Here is a 20,940-nt window from a genome sequence, read left to right as displayed (position 1 = left end):
CGTGTGTTTGTAGGTGTGTGTTTGTAGGCGTGTGTTTGTAGGCGTGTGTTTCACCAGCGCTGTAAGCGTGTGTTTGTGTGTGTTGTGTGTGTGTCTCACCAGCGCTGTAAGCGTGTGTGTTTGTGTGTGTGTCTCATCAGCGCTGTAAGCGTGTGTTTGTGTGTGTGTTTCATCAGCGCTGTAGGTGTGTGTTTGTCAGAGGTGTAAAGTAACGAATTACATTTACTCACGTTACTGTAATTGAGTAGTTTTTTTGTGTACTTTGTAATTTTTAAGTAGTTTTTGAAATCGGTAATTTCACTTTTACTTAAGTAGATTTTGACTGAAGTATTGTACTTCGCTACATTGGAAATTACATCCGTTACTGAGTAAAAAAAAAACATAGTTCAAGAAAGGAAACCGAAAGGCGGGAATCGCGCACGACAATTCTCATTGCAGTGGTGGATGCTGCATAGAGAGGATGATAGAGTCGATGCAGGCCGCCGGTGTCGAGTCACGAGAGATAGAGATGGAGGAAGATGATAGTGCGGACTACCAACAAGCTGCGGACGACCAACAAGCTGAAGCACCGAACTTTCCGCAAGTTAAAATTAAAGAAGATGAAGAAACCCCGTATCCACAACTCAGCAAGCAGCAACCTAAAAGAGGCAACAGCTATATAATGCAGTGTAAGCTGTGCCTGCCCCGCCAGACAGAACTTTCTGCTTATAAAAATTAATCTTCAAATCTGCGCAAGCATGTGTTGGTAAGTACAGTATTTGTCCCTTTCCATTAGTAGTTCAGACAGCGTTTTTGTTGTTTATTAGCTTTGCTACAATAAGCAAAATATGCGTGTCATGGCACTTTTAGCCTCATTTTGGCTAGCACTTGCAACCACCCTGAGTATGCTAACGTCAAATAGCTAGCTAGCTAGGCTAGCTATACACTCATGTACCCATTCTTCTGTTAACAGCCGTCATCCAATAGACTAATAATAATTCCATTCCTGTCTTCCATTCGTTTCAATTCATAGCATTATTATGTTCAGTCTCTCATATTGTGTTTAAATCTGCAGATCAGTCATCAGCAATAAGATACACTGCATAAACTGATATTAGGCTAATCATTTGGCTGCCTCCCATGCCCTGAAACAGGAACGATGTGAATGCGCACACCATCGTTGTCAGACAGTTGGACAAGTCAATGTCAATGTGTATGTCGTTATCTCGAATGTATCACGATGTGGTGGCTTTGCAACGTGCACGTCTTTCATGTTCATGCTCAGGGGTCTCGGTTAGCAAGAATTTAGGATTATGAATTGTGATGCATGTAGAAATAGAAAATAAGGTTATCATTCTGTAGGTCTGTCATCTCAAGTAGCTATTTATAGCTATTTCTGTGTTAAGATGCACTCTTGATGGCAGCTCAATACTTAATTGTCAGAATTGTTGTTTGTCATTCTACAGGTCTAGTCTATGTCAGACAACATCTTGACCGGATACTAGGGGCTGAAGCAAGTTGGACAACATTCATCAGATGAAGATGATTTATTTTCCTCAATGAAGTCCAGAAGGTACAGAGGAGTTAGAAGGGAACCTAGCCTGTGTCTCAGTCAATATGGATCTGCTGAACTTTCAGAATATCAAAAAACTGTCCCTGAAACTCAATACTGGCCTACCTGCCTCGACCGCCTGCGAGTGACTCTTCGGCTGTGCTGGATTGCCGTTTACTGCAAAGCGAGCCCGGATGGACTCTACACACCTTGAAAAGCTGCTGCTCAAACTCAACAAGAAGTTTGTAGACTAATGCTCTAAAGGTGGACACAAGTAAAGTAACCAAAGTTTTAATATAGTGGGGCAGCGGCATTTTAACTTTTTTATTTTAGCTGTCATGTAGTTCATGTCTTGACATGTCCTCCCAAAAGTTCTTAAATGTTGTGTTGACAGTTTAATGTTTAATGTTTGACATGTTTAATGTCATTGCACTTATATTTCTAAAGATTTCCTTTAATTAAAAATAACTAGTTTTTGTATTGGATTTATGACCCCTTGTCCTTTTTTGCACTATGTAGGAGCGGCCCCGATCAAGTTGTTGAAAGTAACTAAGTAACTTTTACTTAAAGTACATTTTAAATGAACTACTTTTTACTTTTACTTGAGTACATTTTTAGATGGGTAATTTTACTTTTACTTAAGTAAAATTTCATCAAAGTAATTGTACTTTTACTTGAGTACAACATTTCAGTACTTTTTACACCTCTGGTGTTTGTAGGCGTGTGTTTCATCAGCGCTGTAGGCGTGTGTTTGTGTGTGTTGTGTGTGTGTCACCAGCGCTGTAGGCAATAGGCATGTGTTGAAACGGCTACCTAAGTAGATGCAGAATCTGGCCCAGGTCAGGCCCAAGTCAGGCCCAGGTCAGGCCCAGGTCAGGTCCAGAGGTCAGCTGTTATCTGGTCTTACTCTTAGGGTGAGGAGCAGTTTCAAAGATGTGGTCTAATATGACAGAACAGTCACAGCTTCACTCATCAGGATGCCCATGGTTCTCCCTGGTAGCGGGTTTACTCCAGGCAGCATAATCAGCTTTGACACTGTTTCTGCTGCTGCTACACACACACACACACATGCGCACACACACACACAGACATGCACACGCAGGCATGCACACACACACACAAACGCACACACACGCACACACATGCACAGACATGCACACGCAGGCATGCATACACACATACACACACACATACACTCACACTCACACACACACACACACATAGAAGCACACACACACACATATAGATGCACACACACACACAGAGGAAAGTGAACTACTGATCGTCCCACTGAGCCCACTTATCAGCTCTGGTTGGGAGGGGGGGGGGGGGTTGGTCTTCAGTCTCTGGGTAAACCACTGAACATGGTGGCTCTTTTCATTTTTTTTACTGGTTTTCTTTTTGAGGGACTGATGCAAGCTGATGTATTTATCACTGGGAGCAGGGCTCCCTCTGGTGGCACTGCACTGCATTGCACTGGCATTCACATATCAAAACACTGCATCTCACTGGTGAGCCTGTAACACCCACTCACAAAGATGGGGGTGGGGGACATGTATTTCCAGCCCAGAACTGATGTGGGAGGGAGGGAGGCACGTATGGCTTGTTTGATCAATGAGAACAAATCCCCTCAAAGGTCGGATGTGTGGTTGTGGAGAAGACCACCGCTATACCCAACCAGTCCGTGAGGAGCACTTTTTGGTGAAGCAAGACATCTCCCACATAGTGCACAGCTGTCATGCAGTGTTAAGGCTTTATATTATTTCTGTACATGTTTTATACTCACGGTACAAACGGCTCCAAATGTTGTCAGAATCATGTTACCTGGAGTGGCTTAACCTGTAGTGGTGTTACCTGTGCGTCTACCCCCCCCCCCCCCCCATGTCCTGAAACAGCTGGTGGACCTGTCTGAAAATAAAGATAAGGAACACAGAATTTGAATAATTAAAAAATAATTTCTTTAAGGTCTTAAAAATGAATAGTGTGGTTTCCATAAAGGACATGTTGTACTTAAATTAACATTTGTGCCATATTCTATAATACTCCACATGCAGCTTTTTCCCCCAGGATTTATATGTGGCAGAGTTAAGCAGAGTTAAGTTATATGACAGTAGAGACTTGAAAGGTTTTTCGTTGGAGATACATGGAAGGACCTTTGTAATAAGATGTACACAAAAGCATTTTATACTGTGTTTATGTCCCAAGAAATTGTTGTTATCATTCTACACTGGACCACTGGAAAGAGCATGCGCATTAGGCTGCCTTGTGAGTCTTACAGAACTAACATTCCCATAGATCTATGCAGTGCCGCTGCTAGCCATTTTGGTGCCCTAAGCATAACTCCTTTATGATATTTTTTTTGGCCCGCGCTCCGATCAGAATCAGAGTCAGAACATCATTCGTAGCATTTTAACCCATTTCGAACAGGGCCTCAACTTCCTATGTAACTCAGACTGGTTGCAGTTCACTGCCTGGCCACAGTTTTAACATTGTTTTAGATGGGTCAAGGGGGGGCGCTATTTACCTCTTGTCAGATCCATAACTATGGTTAGCTAAGGAAACTTTTAATAACAAACGATTTAAATGGAAGATTTCCGTTTGCATGAAATGATAGCTAGTTATCTAGCTAATGTTATAGTCTCCTCGATTTAACTTCTACAATTATAATTGGTGCCTGTGACACTTCGTATGAACGAGTTCATATTCATGAGTTCATATTCACACATATTAACACCAGTTCATTATGTGTAAAGAATGCTGATATGAAATATGAAAACAACCAGTAGTCAATGTGCAAGCTTCCAATTTAATCGTGATTTAAGATACTCTATTTAAGTTGGGGAAGTCTGTCCTTCAGTCGAGGCATGATGATCTCTCGCTACAACTTTCACCTGTTCGTGTTGGCGTAACAAATGCTTGTAGAGTCAAGTGCAGTTGAGAGGCGCTTGTCTCCAGGGCACAGATTACACTTAACTGTTATATTTTTCTCTTTTCACGGATACAAATAAAAAGGCTGTGATTGGAATACGGGACTGGAGCTGTCCCTAACGGGACAAATCAAAATCACCCATAATATTTCGGGATGTCCCGGACAATTCGGGACGGTTGGCAACCCTACTTGCACCTAAGTTATACCATATTTGAGTGTGCTAACATTAGCAATAACGTCAGCTAGTTCGAGGTGTATGCATAGGCTAACCATTAAATTAGCACCACATTTCCCGTATTTAACAATAATTACACATGGACTTACCTGGAAGTGATGCACGGGCATCATCTCGCAGTTTCTTTCTTTCTTTTGTCTGCCCCTGACTCCTGTTGTCTTTTTGAGGCCATTTTCGAAAAGTTGACCTAGCCTACTGTCAAAGTTCGTCAGGCCACTGAGATAGGAAAGGGCACCATGTCTATGGCACCCACAGGTTGGGAAGTTGAGTGTGTATTTTGGGGGGGGGGGGGGGGGGGGCACCAGCGTAACTTTTTTTGAGCAATTAAATATATCTCTTGTTCAGCCTCTTTTGTGATATACATGCCTAAACGGTGCCTAATATTTCTATATGAAATAATATCGGCATTATAATTATTATAACTATGATGATTTTTCAGTTGCCTATTTTTTGGTGCCCCCACAGCAGTTGGTGCCCTACGCACAGCGCGTAGTGCGCGTTATGGGAGCGGCGGCACTGGATCTATGCGCCTTTGGATGGGCAAAGTCTCAGATTAGACCGCATGAAAGCTGATCGTAATGGATTAGTTCAAAGTAGGCATTCATTTACCTGATTAGGCTGTCTAACTGGTCGGCCACTGAAACTAAATTAATGCAAGCCATTATATTATAAGACATTATAAATTATTTCAGAGATGTTTTAAAATGGGTTATAAATAAAAATAATCCACCATATTTCAAATGCTTTATTGAAACACTGGCAGTAAATTCTGTCATCGGTAAAAGGTAAGGGAAGGATGTATTGTCGACATTTGGTTGGGACAGTCCAAATGACAATAGTAGGGGGGCGGCGCATGGCAAGCAATAGACTCGGCAAATAATAAATGTCCTTGCTTTTGGTTCATGTGCAATTTTGACCTCACGCACGCATTCTTAAAAGGTCAACTAAAACCCTTGGCCATTTCGATAGAAAGATTCCAACAGATTTATGTTGGTGTTCCACGTGAGGCACGGGAAAAAGAGACTGTCACTTTATGTCCGGTGCAGCCGTAAGAAGTGAGACCGCCGATAAACCCATCTCTCCTGGTGGACGCGGTTTGACATGCTTTAGACTTTCTAGATAATTACCTAGACTGGCTTTGCATTGTCACAGTCCTAAATGAGTTGTGGACTAGAGCAATCGGTGCTAGTGCAGTAAGGATTAAGGGTAGCGCGTCTTTTTTAATCAGTTTGCAAAGATGCAATGGGAGGCCGCGGGAGAACAATAGCCGACAGACTAGTTCAATATTTGAACTCCTTTGACGAATAAGATCTTGTCGCCAATTTCAAGGCATAGTAAGCTTTTCTGAGCAACCGGCAGACCATGGCAGCTGTGACAAGACCTGAAACAACCCCTCAGCCTCGGGTATACTTCAAGACCCCTCCAGGCACGGAGGACGAAGTTCCCCAGAAACAAGGGCGAGTGACAGTGAAATACGACAGGAAAGAATTGAGAAAAAGACTGAACCTCGAGGAGTGGATAGTCGGACAGCTCACACAGTTGTATGACTGTGAGGTAAGTCTTTCTGTTGCTTAGCTTGTCATTGGGCCAATATAGGTGGCGGGTCGGCTCAGTGAGCCTTTAAAGGCTCTGGTGCCGAAGCTACTATCTATGCTTTGTCTTTGGCGATTGTGACATCTCTTTAACTTTGACTATTCACTACCATTTAATTCTCTGTAACTTATTCTTTGTGTAGCCTGTTCAGAAATGTATTCTTGTCGCCCAGTCACTTGCTAAAAGACACCGGCCGCATCACTATTACTGGTGTGGGAATTTGATCAGTGAGAAGGGCGTGGCAGTAGAGCAGGATTATCTAATTAGGGAAGGCAGAAACAAAAAAGACAGCTCACACCTGAGCACCAGATCTCGCTACTGTTCTCAGGCCCTTTGTGCGGCATATGCGTCTGTTGTCCCTCAGTGCACAAGAAGCAGGGATAGTCATCCACCCAATAGTGTTTTGAGCGTTTTTCTCGTAAATGTCATTGCTGAAGGGTGATGCAGAGTATCTTTCCAAATGCACAGAAAGAGAACCGAAGGCGGTTTCCAGGCTTCCTGCCCTGGTATTTGGCAGTGGCGCGTGTCCAGATTCGGCCGCTCCTTGCCTTTTCCGTTTCGTCTCGCTAGCCCCCCCCCCCCCGGCACCACTATTCACCCCGTAATCATATTGGCCATTGTTTTTATGAGCGCAAATACGGTACTCCTACAAATATGACATGACTGCTCGCTCCAAAGTGCTGGCCTGCATAAGAGTGCGTTTGACATCGGAGCTTTTTAACTAAGAAAAGATGTTTCCTTTGTATATGGTGATGGGTGTTTTAAAATACATATAGGCTATGGTTACCTGTGGCAGGTGAGAGGTGTAAGGGTAAAAGTGATGGTGTGGTGCTTTTGTTGCTCGGCTCATCTACTGTCAAATAACTCGTCTTAGTCGCTTTTTTTTGTTCAGGCCAGTCAGGCACAGTACAGTCTCTCGATGAGTGAGGACCAGTCTTATTGAAAATATATGAAAACAATTAAAATATAATAATGAAGGCCAGTGACCACTGGGTCATAGACACTCAAGTGTACATCCATTACGGTAGCGGGACATCTGGCTCTTTAAGCTGATCTGCTTTTACGTGCGTCTCCACAGAGCTCGCTACGGGAGATCCCCTGTAGGCTGGTGACCTATAGGGGCCTCTTTTTAAAGACCCATCACGTTTTGACACCTGCGCATTAATAATTAATTGAACAATCTACACTAATGGAGTATTACATGGTGTCGGTGTCTGTGCCTTAACCCCAAGCACACCTCCCTTCTCGGGGATGCGGTTGGACGGTGATGGTGAGATGAGATCACATTCGGGTGTACTGCGCCACCAAGAGGTGAAGTTTAAGCAGTAAACGAATTACGTCATGGTATGCTACAGGTCAACCTGTCCTGGATTTTTTTTCTTTCTCATTTCACAGGACCTCTAAAAACTAAGATGAAATCGCGGTTTTCCATTGTAGTCACATGACGCATTAGATTAGAAGACTATTGTGTCATGAAAAGGCTAAATTTCCCTCGGGATTAATAAAGTATCCATCTATCTAAAGAATATAAAGGAACTATCGAGAATGATTGGTTGGGCGGATTGGTCTGTCAGTGAGAATGAATTTAAACTGTGACCATCAACCAGTTTCAGCCACATCAGTGACCTGTTCTCATTGGCTAAAGGAGTGGGTCACAGTGTTCCCTACATCAGAAATATGATCCACTCTAATTCGAAGGTAACCAAGAGAGTAATTGCCTCAGCATTAGCCAAAAAAGCTCAACCTTGCCTCTCCAGGTCCAGGATACAGTAATGAGCTGTGACAAGGCAACTGTAGCGTAAAAATCGGTGTGTGTGTGCCTGTGTGCGTATGTGTGTGTGTGTGTGTGTGTAGTTGGCTGACGTGTGTGTTCCGCACAGACTTGGCCTCTTTGGGTGTGTGTGCCGCTTCCCAGTCTCCTCATGTGACATTTGCTTCGAGCACAAACTCCCTCCACTTCAGCCAAAGTCACGAGTTCTGAGTGGACAAACTTTTAAGCCAGCCTGACATCTTTCTAACACAGTTGAATAAGATGGTGAAAAGAAGAAAAACAAGTTTTTGCTGCAGCCCGCCAGGCCATGGGATACCCCCTGAAGCGTGTCCCATCTTTGATCAGAAAGTACACCAGCATCCCTGGGGACTGGAGCTGCTCTAGCCTTGGCCTCCTCCTCGTCTCTTTACGAGCGTGTTGACTTTCTCCAGACCTGCCCTGCATGTTACATAAACTTCACATTGGTGTAACCATGGTTAAATGATAAATGGTTTTTAATATCTACACTCTCCATTAGTTATAATGGATGGAGCACAGCAGTGCTATCGGTATCCACAGCCCTGTGGGAACCAACCAGCTGTGCCTGTAAACAGCAATCATAGCAGTAGACACACAACACACACACACACACACACACACACACACACACACACACCTATGCCGGCACCTGGCTGGCAGTGTGAGGGTGATTTATCATCCGGGTCCGTTGGGCACAGACAGATGTGGTCCGCAGACTCCACAGCCAGTGTGAACAGGTGTGCTGGGGAGAACACTTACCAGGTGTTCTCAGCAGGTGTGTGTGTGTGTCCATAAAGCTTATGTGAGTGTTTATATGTCCAGACGGTCATAAGCAAGTATGTGTTTAGTAGATGTGATTTAATGATGAACTCATGATGAAATGAATGATTAGTTCAAGTTCACCCCCAGCTCTGAGCCTAACTCCACCCACTGTATAATTTTGACAAATGTTAAGAAGTGAGCAAGGGGATTAAAGGGGGTGGGGGGGTTACCAGACTGAGAGTCTATGAATATCATGACGTAGAGAAGTCCCAAACGGTTGACTAAGTCAGCATTGGCCTTGCAAGGTTCAGGATGATTTAAATAGTAGATGTCGTGTTGGACCATTTTCAACACATAAAATGCAGAATTTTGTCAATATTTACACCAGCATTGTTTCATCACAGTTATGTCATATCATTTAGTTTACGGCAAAAAAAAAAAAAACACATTTTAGGGTGCACTTTCACTTTAAGTTAGGATGGAATAGATATTTTGGGGTGCACTTTCACTTTAAATTAGGATGGAATGGATTTTAAAGAGGAAATTCATTAGCTGAACCCATTTACAGTAATTTGGATAATAGCCCGCTCTTTTAGACACATGGACTATTTCTAACCACAAAGCTAAATGGGCATCCTGGCACTGAGCCAATAGCACTGCTGAATTTCATCAAAAACCTTCACAACCTTATTTTTAAACGATCCAAGTTTTCTTAGTTCTCCCTGACTTTTGGAACCGTGGATCTCCTGTTAAGGCAACCTGGAGAACCTTTTTGTGTCTATGCAAACTGTGCATGATGTTACGGTTGAGCCAGTTTGATGTTCTGTGTTTTGGCTGACATTGAGTAGATTATGAAATCCTCTTCCTGGAAGGTTGAACAGGCACACTGAGATGTGCGCTAACACACAGCGACACAGTGTGTGTGTGTGTGTGTGTGTGTGTGTGTGTGTGTGTGTGTGTGTGTGTGTAAAGGCTGTTTGATATGCAGGATCACAGACCAGACCTCTCCCATACTGACACTGTGTAATTATATTGAGCTACTCCTACTGCGTTATGTTCCCCACTACCTGCGTCTATAAATGACAGGAGGCACGAACTCTCTGTCTGATTCTATAGATGACAGGAGGTATGAACTCCCTGCTCATGGGTTTAATTATCAGTGCAGGTTTCCTAGCAATACTAAGAGAGGTATGGGCCAAGTCACAACATGTGTGAATGCAATTAAAGGGTGTCTGGCTGTGATATTTAATTTATTAGCTGTGGATTTGTGTGAATGATGCAGGATATCAGGGATAGGTCAGATTTAGACAGCGCACTAAAATAAATGAATAGCGGTGAATTGTCTTTACTGTGTTCCGGTAGTGTCCTGCAGGGATACAGTAACGGTAACATATCCTGCTCTGCTCAGTGCGAGCTCCTGCACGGCTGTGTCTGCCCTGACTCTAGAGAACGCAGCGCTCACCCTCCTTATCCAGGGGCCCCTCTCCTCCTCCTCTCCACTCCTTATCCAGGGGCCCCTCTCCTCCTCCTCTTTCGCTCCTTATCCAGGGGCCTCTCTCCTCCTCCTCTCCACTCCTTATCCAGGGGCCCCTCTCCTCCTCCTTCACTCCTTATCCAGGGGCCTCTCTCCTCCTCCTCTTTCGCTCCTTATCCAGGGGCCCCTCTCCTTCACTCCTTATCCAGGGGCCTCTCTCCTCCTCCTCTCCACTCCTTATCCAGGGGCCCCTCTCCTTCACTCCTTATCCAGGGGCCTCTCTCCTCCTCCTCTTTCGCTCCTTATCCAGGGGCCTCTCTCTTCCTTCACTCCTTATCCAGGGGCCTTTCTCCTCCTCTTCACTCCTCTGATGTTGGACGCCTCTGCTTTTATATTCACATTTATGCATTCAGCAGACATCTCCAAGGTCAGGGAGATGATATGTTACGCTCTAGCTGTGTGTGTGTGTGTGTGTGTGTTCGTTCCCTGGGAGTGTCTTTGGTGTTTCTGGCACCTTGCTGAACCAGGAGAAATGATTCCGGATAAGTCAAGGTGCCCCCTATTAATAAAGCCAGCAGCAGCTGTGTGTGTCTCAGTTAAAGTGAAGGCAGAAAGAGAGCTGTGCTTCAGAGCTGGGCTTTAATCAGGGAGACACCACCTGGTTGGAGCAAGATGAGGAAAGAGAGAGGGGGACGGACAACAAAGCAGAGGAAGCACAAATAAAAATCATACACATCTTGTCATGGCAACTGGATTTGGATTTGGCGTCCTGGATGACGGGTTTTGCCCTTGGTGGATCTGTAGCGCTGTTTTGGGGTGCTTGGTCGTGTGTGTGTGTGTGTGTGTGTTGTTTGAACACACGCATAGAAACACACACACACACAAAGCCCATCCTGTTGTTTTGTAGAACACTGGGAGGAAGAGACTGTGAATTAAGATAATGGAAGTGTGTGTGTGTGTGTGTGTGTTAATATATGGGTTAGTGGCCAATGAGGTCTGTGGTTGTCAGGATCTTTCTCTGTCCTTTTCCCTTACTCTCTCTGTGTGTGTGTGTGTGTGTGTGTGTGTGTGTGTGTGTGTGTGTGTGTGTGTGTGTGTGTATGGCAGGAGGAAGAGGTTCCTGAACTGGAGATCGATGTGGATGAACTCCTTGACCTGCCCAGCGATGTAGACCGGGCCCTCAAAGTCAAGGTCTCCCCCAACACAAACACACACACACACCCCACTGCATGCAGTATGAGTGGGGCATTATCACACGTATAGTGTAGTAGGCCTCCTCAGACCAGACCTTTACCCCCGCCACACTCTCTGGGTTGGCCTTCAGGACTGTTTACACTGCTTCTGCCATGTGCTTGATGTAGAACATTCTGTCTAATAAACGTTATGCTAATTTTATTTTATAGCTTAGTGTGTGATGTATTGACCATATCCCTGTGTCGTTTATAATCACATTGTTTATTTGTGGACAGAATTAGACTTGAGCACGGATTAGTGAAGTTCTTACTAGTTCTGATAGTTCTGTACATGACCTTATGCCTGTAAGATGTAGGAACTCCCCGACCCCTCGCCAACTGACACTTCTGTTTCCTCCTCCTTTTGTTCAGGGGTTGCTGGCAGACTGTTACAAGCCCACAGACGTGAGTACTCCTCTCCTCTCTCCTCCGTGTCCCAGAATAGAGTCTGTACTACCCACAGATAGGCAGTGCCCCGAAAGGCCCCATGTTGTTTCCACAGAGACAATTGCTTTGACACAGAAGACACTAGACTATAGCACTGTCTGTTCACTACCTCAGACACTAGACTATAGCACTGTCTGTTCACTACCTCAGACACTAGACTATAGCACTGTCTGTTCACTGCCATAGACACTAGACTATAGCACTGTCTGTTCACTACCATAGACACTAGACTATAGCACTGTCTGTTCACTACCATAGACACTAGAGAATAGCACTGTCTGTTCACTACCATAGACACTAGAGAATAGCACTGTCTGTTCACTACCTCAGACACTAGACTATAGCACTGTCTGTTCACTACCTCAGACACTAGAGAATAGCACTGTCTGTTCACTACCTCAGACACTAGACTTTAGCACTGTCTGTTCACTACCATAGACACTAGACTATAGCACTGTCTGTTCACTACCATAGACACTAGACTATAGCACTGTCTGTTCACTACCATAGACACTAGACTATAGCACTGTCTGTTCACTACCTCAGACACTAGACTATAGCACTGTCTGTTCACTACCATAGACACTAGAGAATAGCACTGTCTGTTCACTACCATAGACACTAGACTATAGCACTGTCTGTTCACTACCATAGACACTAGACTATAGCACTTTCTGTTCACTACCATAGACACTAGACTATAGCACTGTCTGTTCACTACCATAGACACTAGACTATAGCACTGTCTGTTCACTACCATAGACACTAGACTATAGCACTGTCTGTTCACTACCTCAGACACTAGACTATAGCACTGTCTGTTCACTACCTCAGACACTAGACTATAGCACTGTCTGTTCACTACCATAGACACTAGACTATAGCACTGTCTGTTCACTACATCAGACACTAGACTATAGCACTGTCTGTTCACTACCATAGACACTAGAGAATAGCACTGTCTGTTCACTACCTCAGACACTAGACTATAGCACTGTCTGTTCACTAGACTATAGCACTGTCTGTTCACTAGACTATAGCACTGTCTGTTCACTACCATAGACACTAGACTATAGCACTGTCTGTTCACTACCATAGACACTAGACTATAGCACTATCTGTTCACTACCTCAGACACTAGACTATAGCACTGTCTGTTCACTCAGCTTTAACTACTACTGTGTCTCCACACAGCAGAGACACCCCATGGCAAATGACACACTGACATGTGTGTGTGTGTGTTATTTTTAAGTGAAATTAAGTAAATATAACCCGTGCAGCAAACAGATGTTAAACAGTGAGATTCCTCAAATGTTTGCTCAGTGTTACTGTATGACATGTAGAGTAGTATTTGTGGCATGTGCTCTGGAGTGCCCACATATTTGTAACTGTAGATGTACTTTCCACTATGCATATGCTGCCTTTCCATCACAAACTAGTCTGAATGGGTATATATGCATATAATGACAAAAATAGTTAATTTAAAATAAGGATGCAGATTCCAAGATGGGCTTAAAGTCGAAATATGTTCATGAGAGTGTCATGTCTACTCTGTAGATATCTCCACATTTACATTCTGCTCTTTTTATAGCTGTAGATCTTGATATTGATATGTAGTCCCTTGGTGAGTAATCAAAGCGTATAGCCATTACTCAATACTGTGCACCGTCTTGGCCTTAAGAAACGCCTACTCTTTAAAATGGTCTTACTAAATACACTAGTTCTTAGCTTTCTCTACTGTGTTGAATCAGGTTTCTATTTTCATATGACTTCACGTTGCTGAAGTGAAAGATGATGGAGCACAGTGTTCCGAGGTTCCAGAATGTTTACAGTGTTCCATCTCCGGAAGGCGCTGCATTGTTCTGCCAGCTGGCCAGAAGAGTAAAACAGGAACTCAGTTTCCTCCCTCCCCTCCCCTCCCTCCCTCTCTGCAGGTGTTTGTAGTCGCCTTGCTGGAGCGCGTACGAGGGATGCAGAAGCTCAGCACCCCCTCGAAGAAAGGAGAGGTCACCCCCTGAACCCCCCCACCGTCAGCACCCCCTGCAGGAGGCAACCACTGAACCCCCCCACCCCACTCTCACCGTCAGCACCCCTGAACCCTACCATCTCTCACCGTCAGCACTCCCCTGAACCCCCCCCACCCCATCCCTCTCACCCCACCCCAACCCTCTCACCATCAGCACTCCCCTGAACCCCCCCCACCCCATCCCTCTCACCCCCCCCTCTCTCACCATCAGCTCCCCTGAACCCCCCCCACCCCGTCCTCTCACCGTCAGGACTCCCCTGCAGGAGGCACCCCCTGAACCCCCCCACGCCATCCCTCTCACCCCCCCTCTCTCACCATCAGCTCCCCTGAACCCCCCCCACCCCGTCCTCTCACCGTCAGGACTCCCCTGCAGGAGGCACCCCCTGAACCCCCCCACGCCATCCCTCTCACCCCCCTCTCTCACCATCAGCTCCCCCTGAACCCCCACCCCCTCCCAACCCTCTCTCACAGTCAGCACTCCCCTGCAGGAGGCACCCCCGAACCCCCCCACCCCACCCCATCCCAACCCTCTCACCCCCTGACCCCCCCCCCCCAACCCTCTCTCACAGTCAGCACTCCCCTGCAGGAGGGGGCAGGATAGGGATGAAGCCCGACTTCCTACAAGCCCACTGTGCTCGTGAGATGGAGACCAGGGCCAAGCGTTCCAGCCAATCAAATCTCCGCTGCAGGTTTCACCAGTGGCCAGTCTCTCTGGTTCTGTTTTTTAAACACCTTTTCTGATCTACACCGTACTCTATGTGAACTGTTTATTAGCATCTATGTTAGCTTAGCATTATGCATTTGTGGCACAGAAGCTGGAGAGCGAGCGAGAGGGGAAGGGAGGGAGGGAGGGAGGGGTTGCTGTGGGACAGTGAAGGTAACTAACTATTCATTACTGTGATTTTCTTCTGAAGTGTCAGCTAGCAGTGTGACCTGTGACCTGTAGGAGCATGTTCACACCCAGCTGAGCAAGGCTCCAGAGTCCATTTTCATCTTCAAGTGACTGTTTTTATGTTGTCCTTTGTATAACACTGAACAGTGAGGTCATCAAACTGAACAGTAGAAGGATAAGGGCATTTTCAAGGTGCAGTATGCTTTTGTTTCAAGACGTGAAAAATGCTTCTAGACTTAACAGGATGTTCTTTCAGAATTATATCATTAACTTGAGTCACAATATTGTTATTCTGTAAGTTTGTATGCATTTGTGTACCTTTCTACAGGCCTAAAACATGTAAACAAAAGCTATAAAAACACATGAAACAGAGGAAGTACATCATGTATGGGAATATTTGCAACCACTGTCGTCTTCAGTCATGTCACTAGAACAAACCTCATTCGTCTAGTCAGGTCCTGAGGCCTTGTTTGAGGACAACAAAAATGACATACTGCACCTTTGAAAGCCAGAGGTGATTGTACTGTAGGAGCTAAAGCGTATTTTTAAGTGTCTTTGCTTGTGTGCTGCATACTCAGATGGCAACAGAGCCTGGAGCGGATCTGGCCCAGGCCTGCCGCGGACCCTGCTGCTGTCTGCGTATGCTCTGAGTGTAGTGTAGGGAGCTGTAGGAGAACCGTAGGATTGTTTTTCTGGTGCTACATTTTCAAGCAACACTTGTTATTCTTTTGTATTAGGATGATTGCCATTGGCGACAAGGGAACGGTGGCAGTCGGTTAGAAAACTCCATTTGGATGCAGAGTAGCAATACCCGTAGAGAGGATTTGCCAATTTTGTAACATTTTTATAAAAGGTTTACCAAGCGTATCATGTGCATGGGTAGAACGACTCTGAAGTAGGAACGTAAAAAAATGAGCCAACTTTGGCTACGATGAAAAATAAGACAAAACGACTCGTTAGTAAATCAAACATTTATTCCAATAGGAATACAAGACCATTTGAACAGAAGGAACAAATACCTGAACCCTTATGGAACTGATGTCACAGCTATAAAAAAAAAAAAAAAGACCATTTCGTACTTAGTCCAAATTATTTGTGTGTGTGTGTTAAGGTGGTCCAAAGGAATAACTGAAATAAAGACGTGGTGCACAGAACTCCCCTGGTCTGCTGTGTTCAGTGTGTTTCAGTCAGGTGTCTGTCTGTCATACTATTCAACAGAAACACGCGTTTGAACGATGCTGACTGATGTCGTGCTTGGTAGAGGTCTCTGCTGGGGACTGGACTGGAATGGTGCTGAAAGTGATGTAAGCCCGCTGATGGCTGCCAGAGCTGGGCACCTGGACAGGTTTGGTGTGAATACCTGACCAGGCAGATGGGTGGAGGAGCTGACGGAGAGGAGCGGAGCTTGGGAGCAGAGAGGGTGGGGGAGGGGAGGTGCGCCTCAGACCTGCAGTTATAAATCAGACCGCCTCTCAATGCTCAGCAACTCCACCTCAAAAATAAGGGTGGCGCCACCTGGTGGAGAGAGAAGGGATTTTTAAATAGGAGATTACACATATATTATCATTTGTGGTGAAAATAACTTTAAATCTCCCACTAATGATTTGATTATCGATCTCTAGGCTTTTAGAGTTTAAGGCTCCGAGAGATGACCTCTGGTGTTTTGTTGAAGTAGTACTAAAGCTACCTATGCCTTTAATCATCAAAGCTTACACTTGGTTAGTCAACCAGTGAGGTGCTGTGTTTACAGTTTCCCACGTTAATAAGAACGACACATTCAATTCCCTTTACCTGGGATTTTAGGAGGTGCTCCTCGGTCTCCATAGCCTGTATGGGTGGAGTGAAGAAAGGGCCAGAGGGAAACAGACATAACATTATCTGATTAAATACATTCCACTGACATTTAAACACATCGCAAAGCCTTCATGATTTCTAAAGAACTCCTGTGTGCAACAAATACATTTTAACTGTAGGTTTGTAATTCTCAAACTTCTGTGGGAATTACCCTTAAATTGACCCATGAGAGCTGGACAGCATAGACTGTACTGACACAGATCTGATTTCCCCACGATAGTAGAAGTGCCCTTGGAGATCAGGTCAGGTCAGCCCACATTTGTACGAGGTTGTGTGTGTGTGTGTGTGTGTGTGTGTGTGTGTGTGAGCTGTACACACTTACCGAGCTCTGAAGGGATGACCAGCTTCCTCTTCTCTCCTTCACACATCCTGCACAGAAGAACACACACACTCACACATCACATTGCGTCACATCACATCACGTCACCTCACACTGAATCAAGTCTGCTCAGCTCACATCAGCTCAGCCCACCCCAGGGTCACATCACTGCGCTGTGCTAAATAAACACAACACACACTCGTCTACCCTGGCCTCCTTCCAGCATTTCACTAAATTAACCCAACACACACTCTACTCTGGCCTGCCTCCAGCAGAGCTCAGTTTCAGGGGGAGTAGGAGTTCACTGCTGACACAGCAGGTGAGGGCAAACACTTAACACTGTGTGGCGGTGCAGATATGATGCGTGTGCCTCGCCACTTAACACTGTGTAGAGGTGCAGATATGATGCGTGTGCCTCGCCACTTAACACTGTGTAGAGGTGCAGATATGATGCGTGTGCCTCGCTTGGAACACTTAACACTGTGTGGAGGTGCAGATATGATGCGTGTGCCTCGCTTGGAACACTTAACACTGTGTGGAGGTGCAGATACGACACGTGTGCCTCACTTGGGAGTCACTGGAGAGAAGCGCCTGAATTAACTGAGTACAACTGTGACACTGAGTACACGAAGACTTTTGATGAGTTTGTACAGCTCACTCAGGTCCCTGTCAAATCTGTGGGTTGGGACTGAGACCCAAAGCCTAAGAACTCTTCTCTATTCTCCGCAAGCACATATGAACTAGCACACGCTAAGAGCAAGCACATATGAACTAGTACACGCTAAGAGCAAGCACATATGAACGAGCACACGCTAAGAGCAAGCACATATGAACGAGCACACGCTAAGAGCAAGCACATATGAACTAGCACACGCTAAGAATGGTGCACCAACCTTACCCACCTTTGCACTGCTTTAATTTTATTGTCCTAATGAACAAACCGTAGATCTGTGAAATGATGGTGCTTAGTTTTAAAGTCACACTTTTAATTATCTTATTTTATCTTTAATATCTTATTATTTATTTATTTTTTTAAATCCCACTGAACATATCAGTCACAGGCTTTGAAGTGTAAGTGGAGAAGATAAAGTCTTGACACACTCCTCTGTTCATTTATCTCCGTAAATGAGATAGTAACACCAGCCCTCCATTTCTCTGTAGGTGTTCGGATTTGAATAGTAGTCTCTTGTGAAAACAGCAGTAAACTTTCAGAACGGTAGTTCATTCATTCATCATATCTATCTGTGATTATATTTAAATCACTACCCTCAGTGTATAGAGACAAGTGGGATCCCACCACGGAACCTGCAGCCATACCACATTCTCAGCAGGCTAATTGATAATTGCTCAGTTCAGTTCCAGTACTTTAAAGACTTTCCCCATCAACAGAAAGTACTAGTAGGTTAAAGGCTCAGTGACATGAAAAGCACTACTGGTACTTTAAAAGTTCTCACCCCAAAAGAAAGTACTGATACTGATACTTTACAGTTTCCCTCACCCCAGAAGAAAGTACTGGTATTTTAAAGGTTCTCTCACCCCAGAAGAAAGTACTGGTACTTTAAAGGTTCACTCACCCCAGAAGAAAGTACTGGTATTTTAAAGGTTCTCACCCCCCAGAAGAAAGTACTGGTAATTTAAAGGTTCTCACCCCAGAAGAAAGTACTGGTACTTTAAAGGTTCACTCACCCTAGCAGACCCTGGTCCCATCCCTTGATGACCTGTCCGGTGCCCAGAGTGAAGGTGAAGGGCTGGTTCCTGGGGATGCTGCTGTCAAACTCTGTTCCATCCTCCAGCTTACCCTGTCCACAGCACGACACAAAAAACACACTTATACCACGCCCATGTCATCAGCTTACCCTGTCCACAGCACGACCACCGCTCGCATCATCTGACCAATTCTATTTTATCTGTCAGACCCACAACGTGCTTTAAAATGCTCCTCAAACAAGAGCCAATGTACAGACTGCAGAGCTATACATACACATAAGTAGGGGTTGGCCTGAAATATCCTATATCAAACATAACATTATATTCCGTGGATGGCAAGCCCCCCCTTCTGAATACAGATATAAATGCTCCTGCACACTGACGCCACAAACAGCAACATTCCCAACAGTCTAAAGGCAGTCTGGTTCTTCACACGCCATTAACGTGCTTAACACACTGATCAGACACCACACCGATCAGACACCACACCACAGCTGATGGCTCTCGGAGGTAGGCACCGTTCACGGTTCTGGTAAAGGTGGTTGATGTTTGAGCTCAACAGCCGATCAAATTCTTCATTGCTCCTGAGGCAATGTGTGGCTTGGCTGTAATATAGTGTATGGCTCGGAGCCTCTTTGAGCGTTTACCTATTTACAGAGCCAGGACTGTGTACAAACAGCGCCACTTTGTAGGGGCACACACACACACACACACACAAAACAGGCAGCTAGAGGACTCTGAAGAGTGCACTGGATTAGAATCGTGGACGAGTCCTGTAAGGCAAAGAGTGTTTCTGTAAGCAGTGCATGGCACTCACAGTGTAGTGCATGTTGAGCACGTCACCCTTGCGGGACTTGATGGGGCAGTTCTCCACACGCTTCTTGATGCCGATCTGTAGCTTCTTCTTGTCGGCACCACGCACAGCACACAGTGACACCAGGGTCACTGCCAAAAGGAAGAACAGCCTCATGTCTGCAACACACACACACACACAGATATACAGTTTACAGATCCAAAATCAGACTTTATCCAGTGAGCAGTGATTTCTGCTGAATAAACAGTGAAGGCTGAAACAGATATGTGCCAAATGCGGGCCATATCCTGACCTGATGCAGTCAACGTCCGAGTGGCTCTTAAATCTCAAACATTTACCTGCTGTCTGACTGCCTAGGAAACAATGAGGACCAAGACAGTGGTCCTGAGGTGCTCAACTAACCAGCTAACTCTAAACAGGTGCAAGGCTACCAAACTATGTACTGGTATTTGACAATTGGCTTCTTCAATTTAAGTGTAAGCTTCTTCGACTTAAATGTGAACCATTTTAAACAGTCGTCGGTGTTTTAGGTAGCCACATTTTTGTTGTGTGATGCTATGGAAAACGTGCTACCCATGACAAAGTAGGCAATAACTAAGACACACGTTAACTTGCTAGAAATGGCTTACAATTGCTCGGAATTAGTTTCCAAGTCATGTTTGGAGAGCGTATCAACCAGAGACATGGGTTTCGTAACAACTTAGGCTTTCGTCAACCCCAATTTAATGCATAAGTGGTGGAGAATAATATTCGCGGCAGTTTCTCTGCATCTCGATATTGCTAACGAGCTGTCTGTTTGAGTGTTGCTAGCCAATTAGCCTTTTAGATTCTCTGCGGGGCAACAACTTGCACATTTTTGAAGACCTATTGCTGTTTATTTGCAGAGCTGGCAACAATAACTTGAATCAGACATAGACCATAATTATGGCCGAGAGACGTCTTAATTGACATGAAAATTACGTGTAAAGTTTTGCACATACCTCTGAATGAATGTGGATCGCAAATCCTGAAAAAAGAGGAAGCAAGGAAAATCCGGAAGACATCCGCCGGATTGGTGACTTTCTGCAATACTATTGGTCTGTTTTGAGGATGGGGCGGGACTCTGAGCTGTCGAATTATGATTGGTCTGTTTATTCTGTGTACCCTGTGTACCTATCTCAATGGCCTTTCAGTTTTGGACAAGGGCAGAAAATCACATGGTTTGCTGGAATGGTTTTAGTTTTGGAATGTCAAAATTGCTCACGACGAAAATAAAATCTGTAAAACTAAATGTCGATACTTGTGTGAAAATGAAGGGAATACGGTGTCTATGCAGCCGGAAGATGAGTGGGGCAAC

The 20,940-nt window shown here is 45.0% G+C and overlaps 2 protein-coding genes across 2 annotated transcripts; one reads left to right on the top strand and one right to left on the bottom strand.

The window, feature by feature from the left end:
• The first annotated feature begins 5,553 nt into the window (after positions 1–5,553).
• Positions 5,554–14,129, top strand: ppp1r14ba (protein phosphatase 1, regulatory (inhibitor) subunit 14Ba). Its single transcript, XM_012840127.3, has 4 exons — positions 5,554–6,249; positions 11,421–11,504; positions 11,918–11,950; positions 13,927–14,129. Exons 1-4 carry the CDS (start codon positions 6,058–6,060, stop codon positions 14,008–14,010), a joined length of 393 nt encoding a protein of 130 aa, XP_012695581.1. The 5' UTR covers positions 5,554–6,057; the 3' UTR covers positions 14,011–14,129.
• A 1,737-nt stretch (positions 14,130–15,866) lies between these two features.
• Positions 15,867–20,677, bottom strand: fkbp2 (FKBP prolyl isomerase 2). The gene is made up of 6 exons (XM_012840133.3): positions 20,585–20,677; positions 19,608–19,762; positions 18,770–18,882; positions 17,087–17,133; positions 16,702–16,737; positions 15,867–16,425 (listed from the first exon to the last, which is right to left on the bottom strand). The coding sequence occupies exons 2-6, from the start codon at positions 19,758–19,760 to the stop codon at positions 16,364–16,366; spliced, it is 411 nt and encodes a 136-aa protein (XP_012695587.1). The 5' UTR covers positions 19,761–19,762; positions 20,585–20,677; the 3' UTR covers positions 15,867–16,363.
• Positions 20,678–20,940: the final 263 nt, after the last annotated feature.

This window comes from Clupea harengus, chromosome 8 (assembly GCF_900700415.2).
Source record: "Clupea harengus chromosome 8, Ch_v2.0.2, whole genome shotgun sequence".
NCBI lineage: Eukaryota > Metazoa > Chordata > Actinopteri > Clupeiformes > Clupeidae > Clupea > Clupea harengus.
The sequence above is the reverse complement of the archived record's forward strand: the minus strand, read 5'-3'. Positions and strand labels throughout refer to the sequence as shown.

Excerpts from the sequence above, each read along its gene's own strand:
- ppp1r14ba (XM_012840127.3), top strand. The coding sequence starts at position 6,058 with ATGGCAGCTGTGACAAGACCTGAAACAACCCCTCAGCCTCGGGTATAC. Across the intron at positions 6,250-11,420 it reads CACAGTTGTATGACTGTGAG|GAGGAAGAGGTTCCTGAACT; the intron begins GTAAGTCTTTCT and ends TGTGTATGGCAG. Across the intron at positions 11,951-13,926 it reads ACTGTTACAAGCCCACAGAC|GTGTTTGTAGTCGCCTTGCT; the intron begins GTGAGTACTCCT and ends CCCTCTCTGCAG.
- fkbp2 (XM_012840133.3), bottom strand. The coding sequence starts at position 19,760 with ATGAGGCTGTTCTTCCTTTTGGCAGTGACCCTGGTGTCACTGTGTGCT. Across the intron at positions 17,134-18,769 it reads TGGGACCAGGGTCTGCTAGG|GATGTGTGAAGGAGAGAAGA; the intron begins GTGAGTGAACCT and ends TCTTCTGTGCAG. Across the intron at positions 16,426-16,701 it reads AGCACCTCCTAAAATCCCAG|GTGGCGCCACCCTTATTTTT; the intron begins GTAAAGGGAATT and ends TCTCTCCACCAG.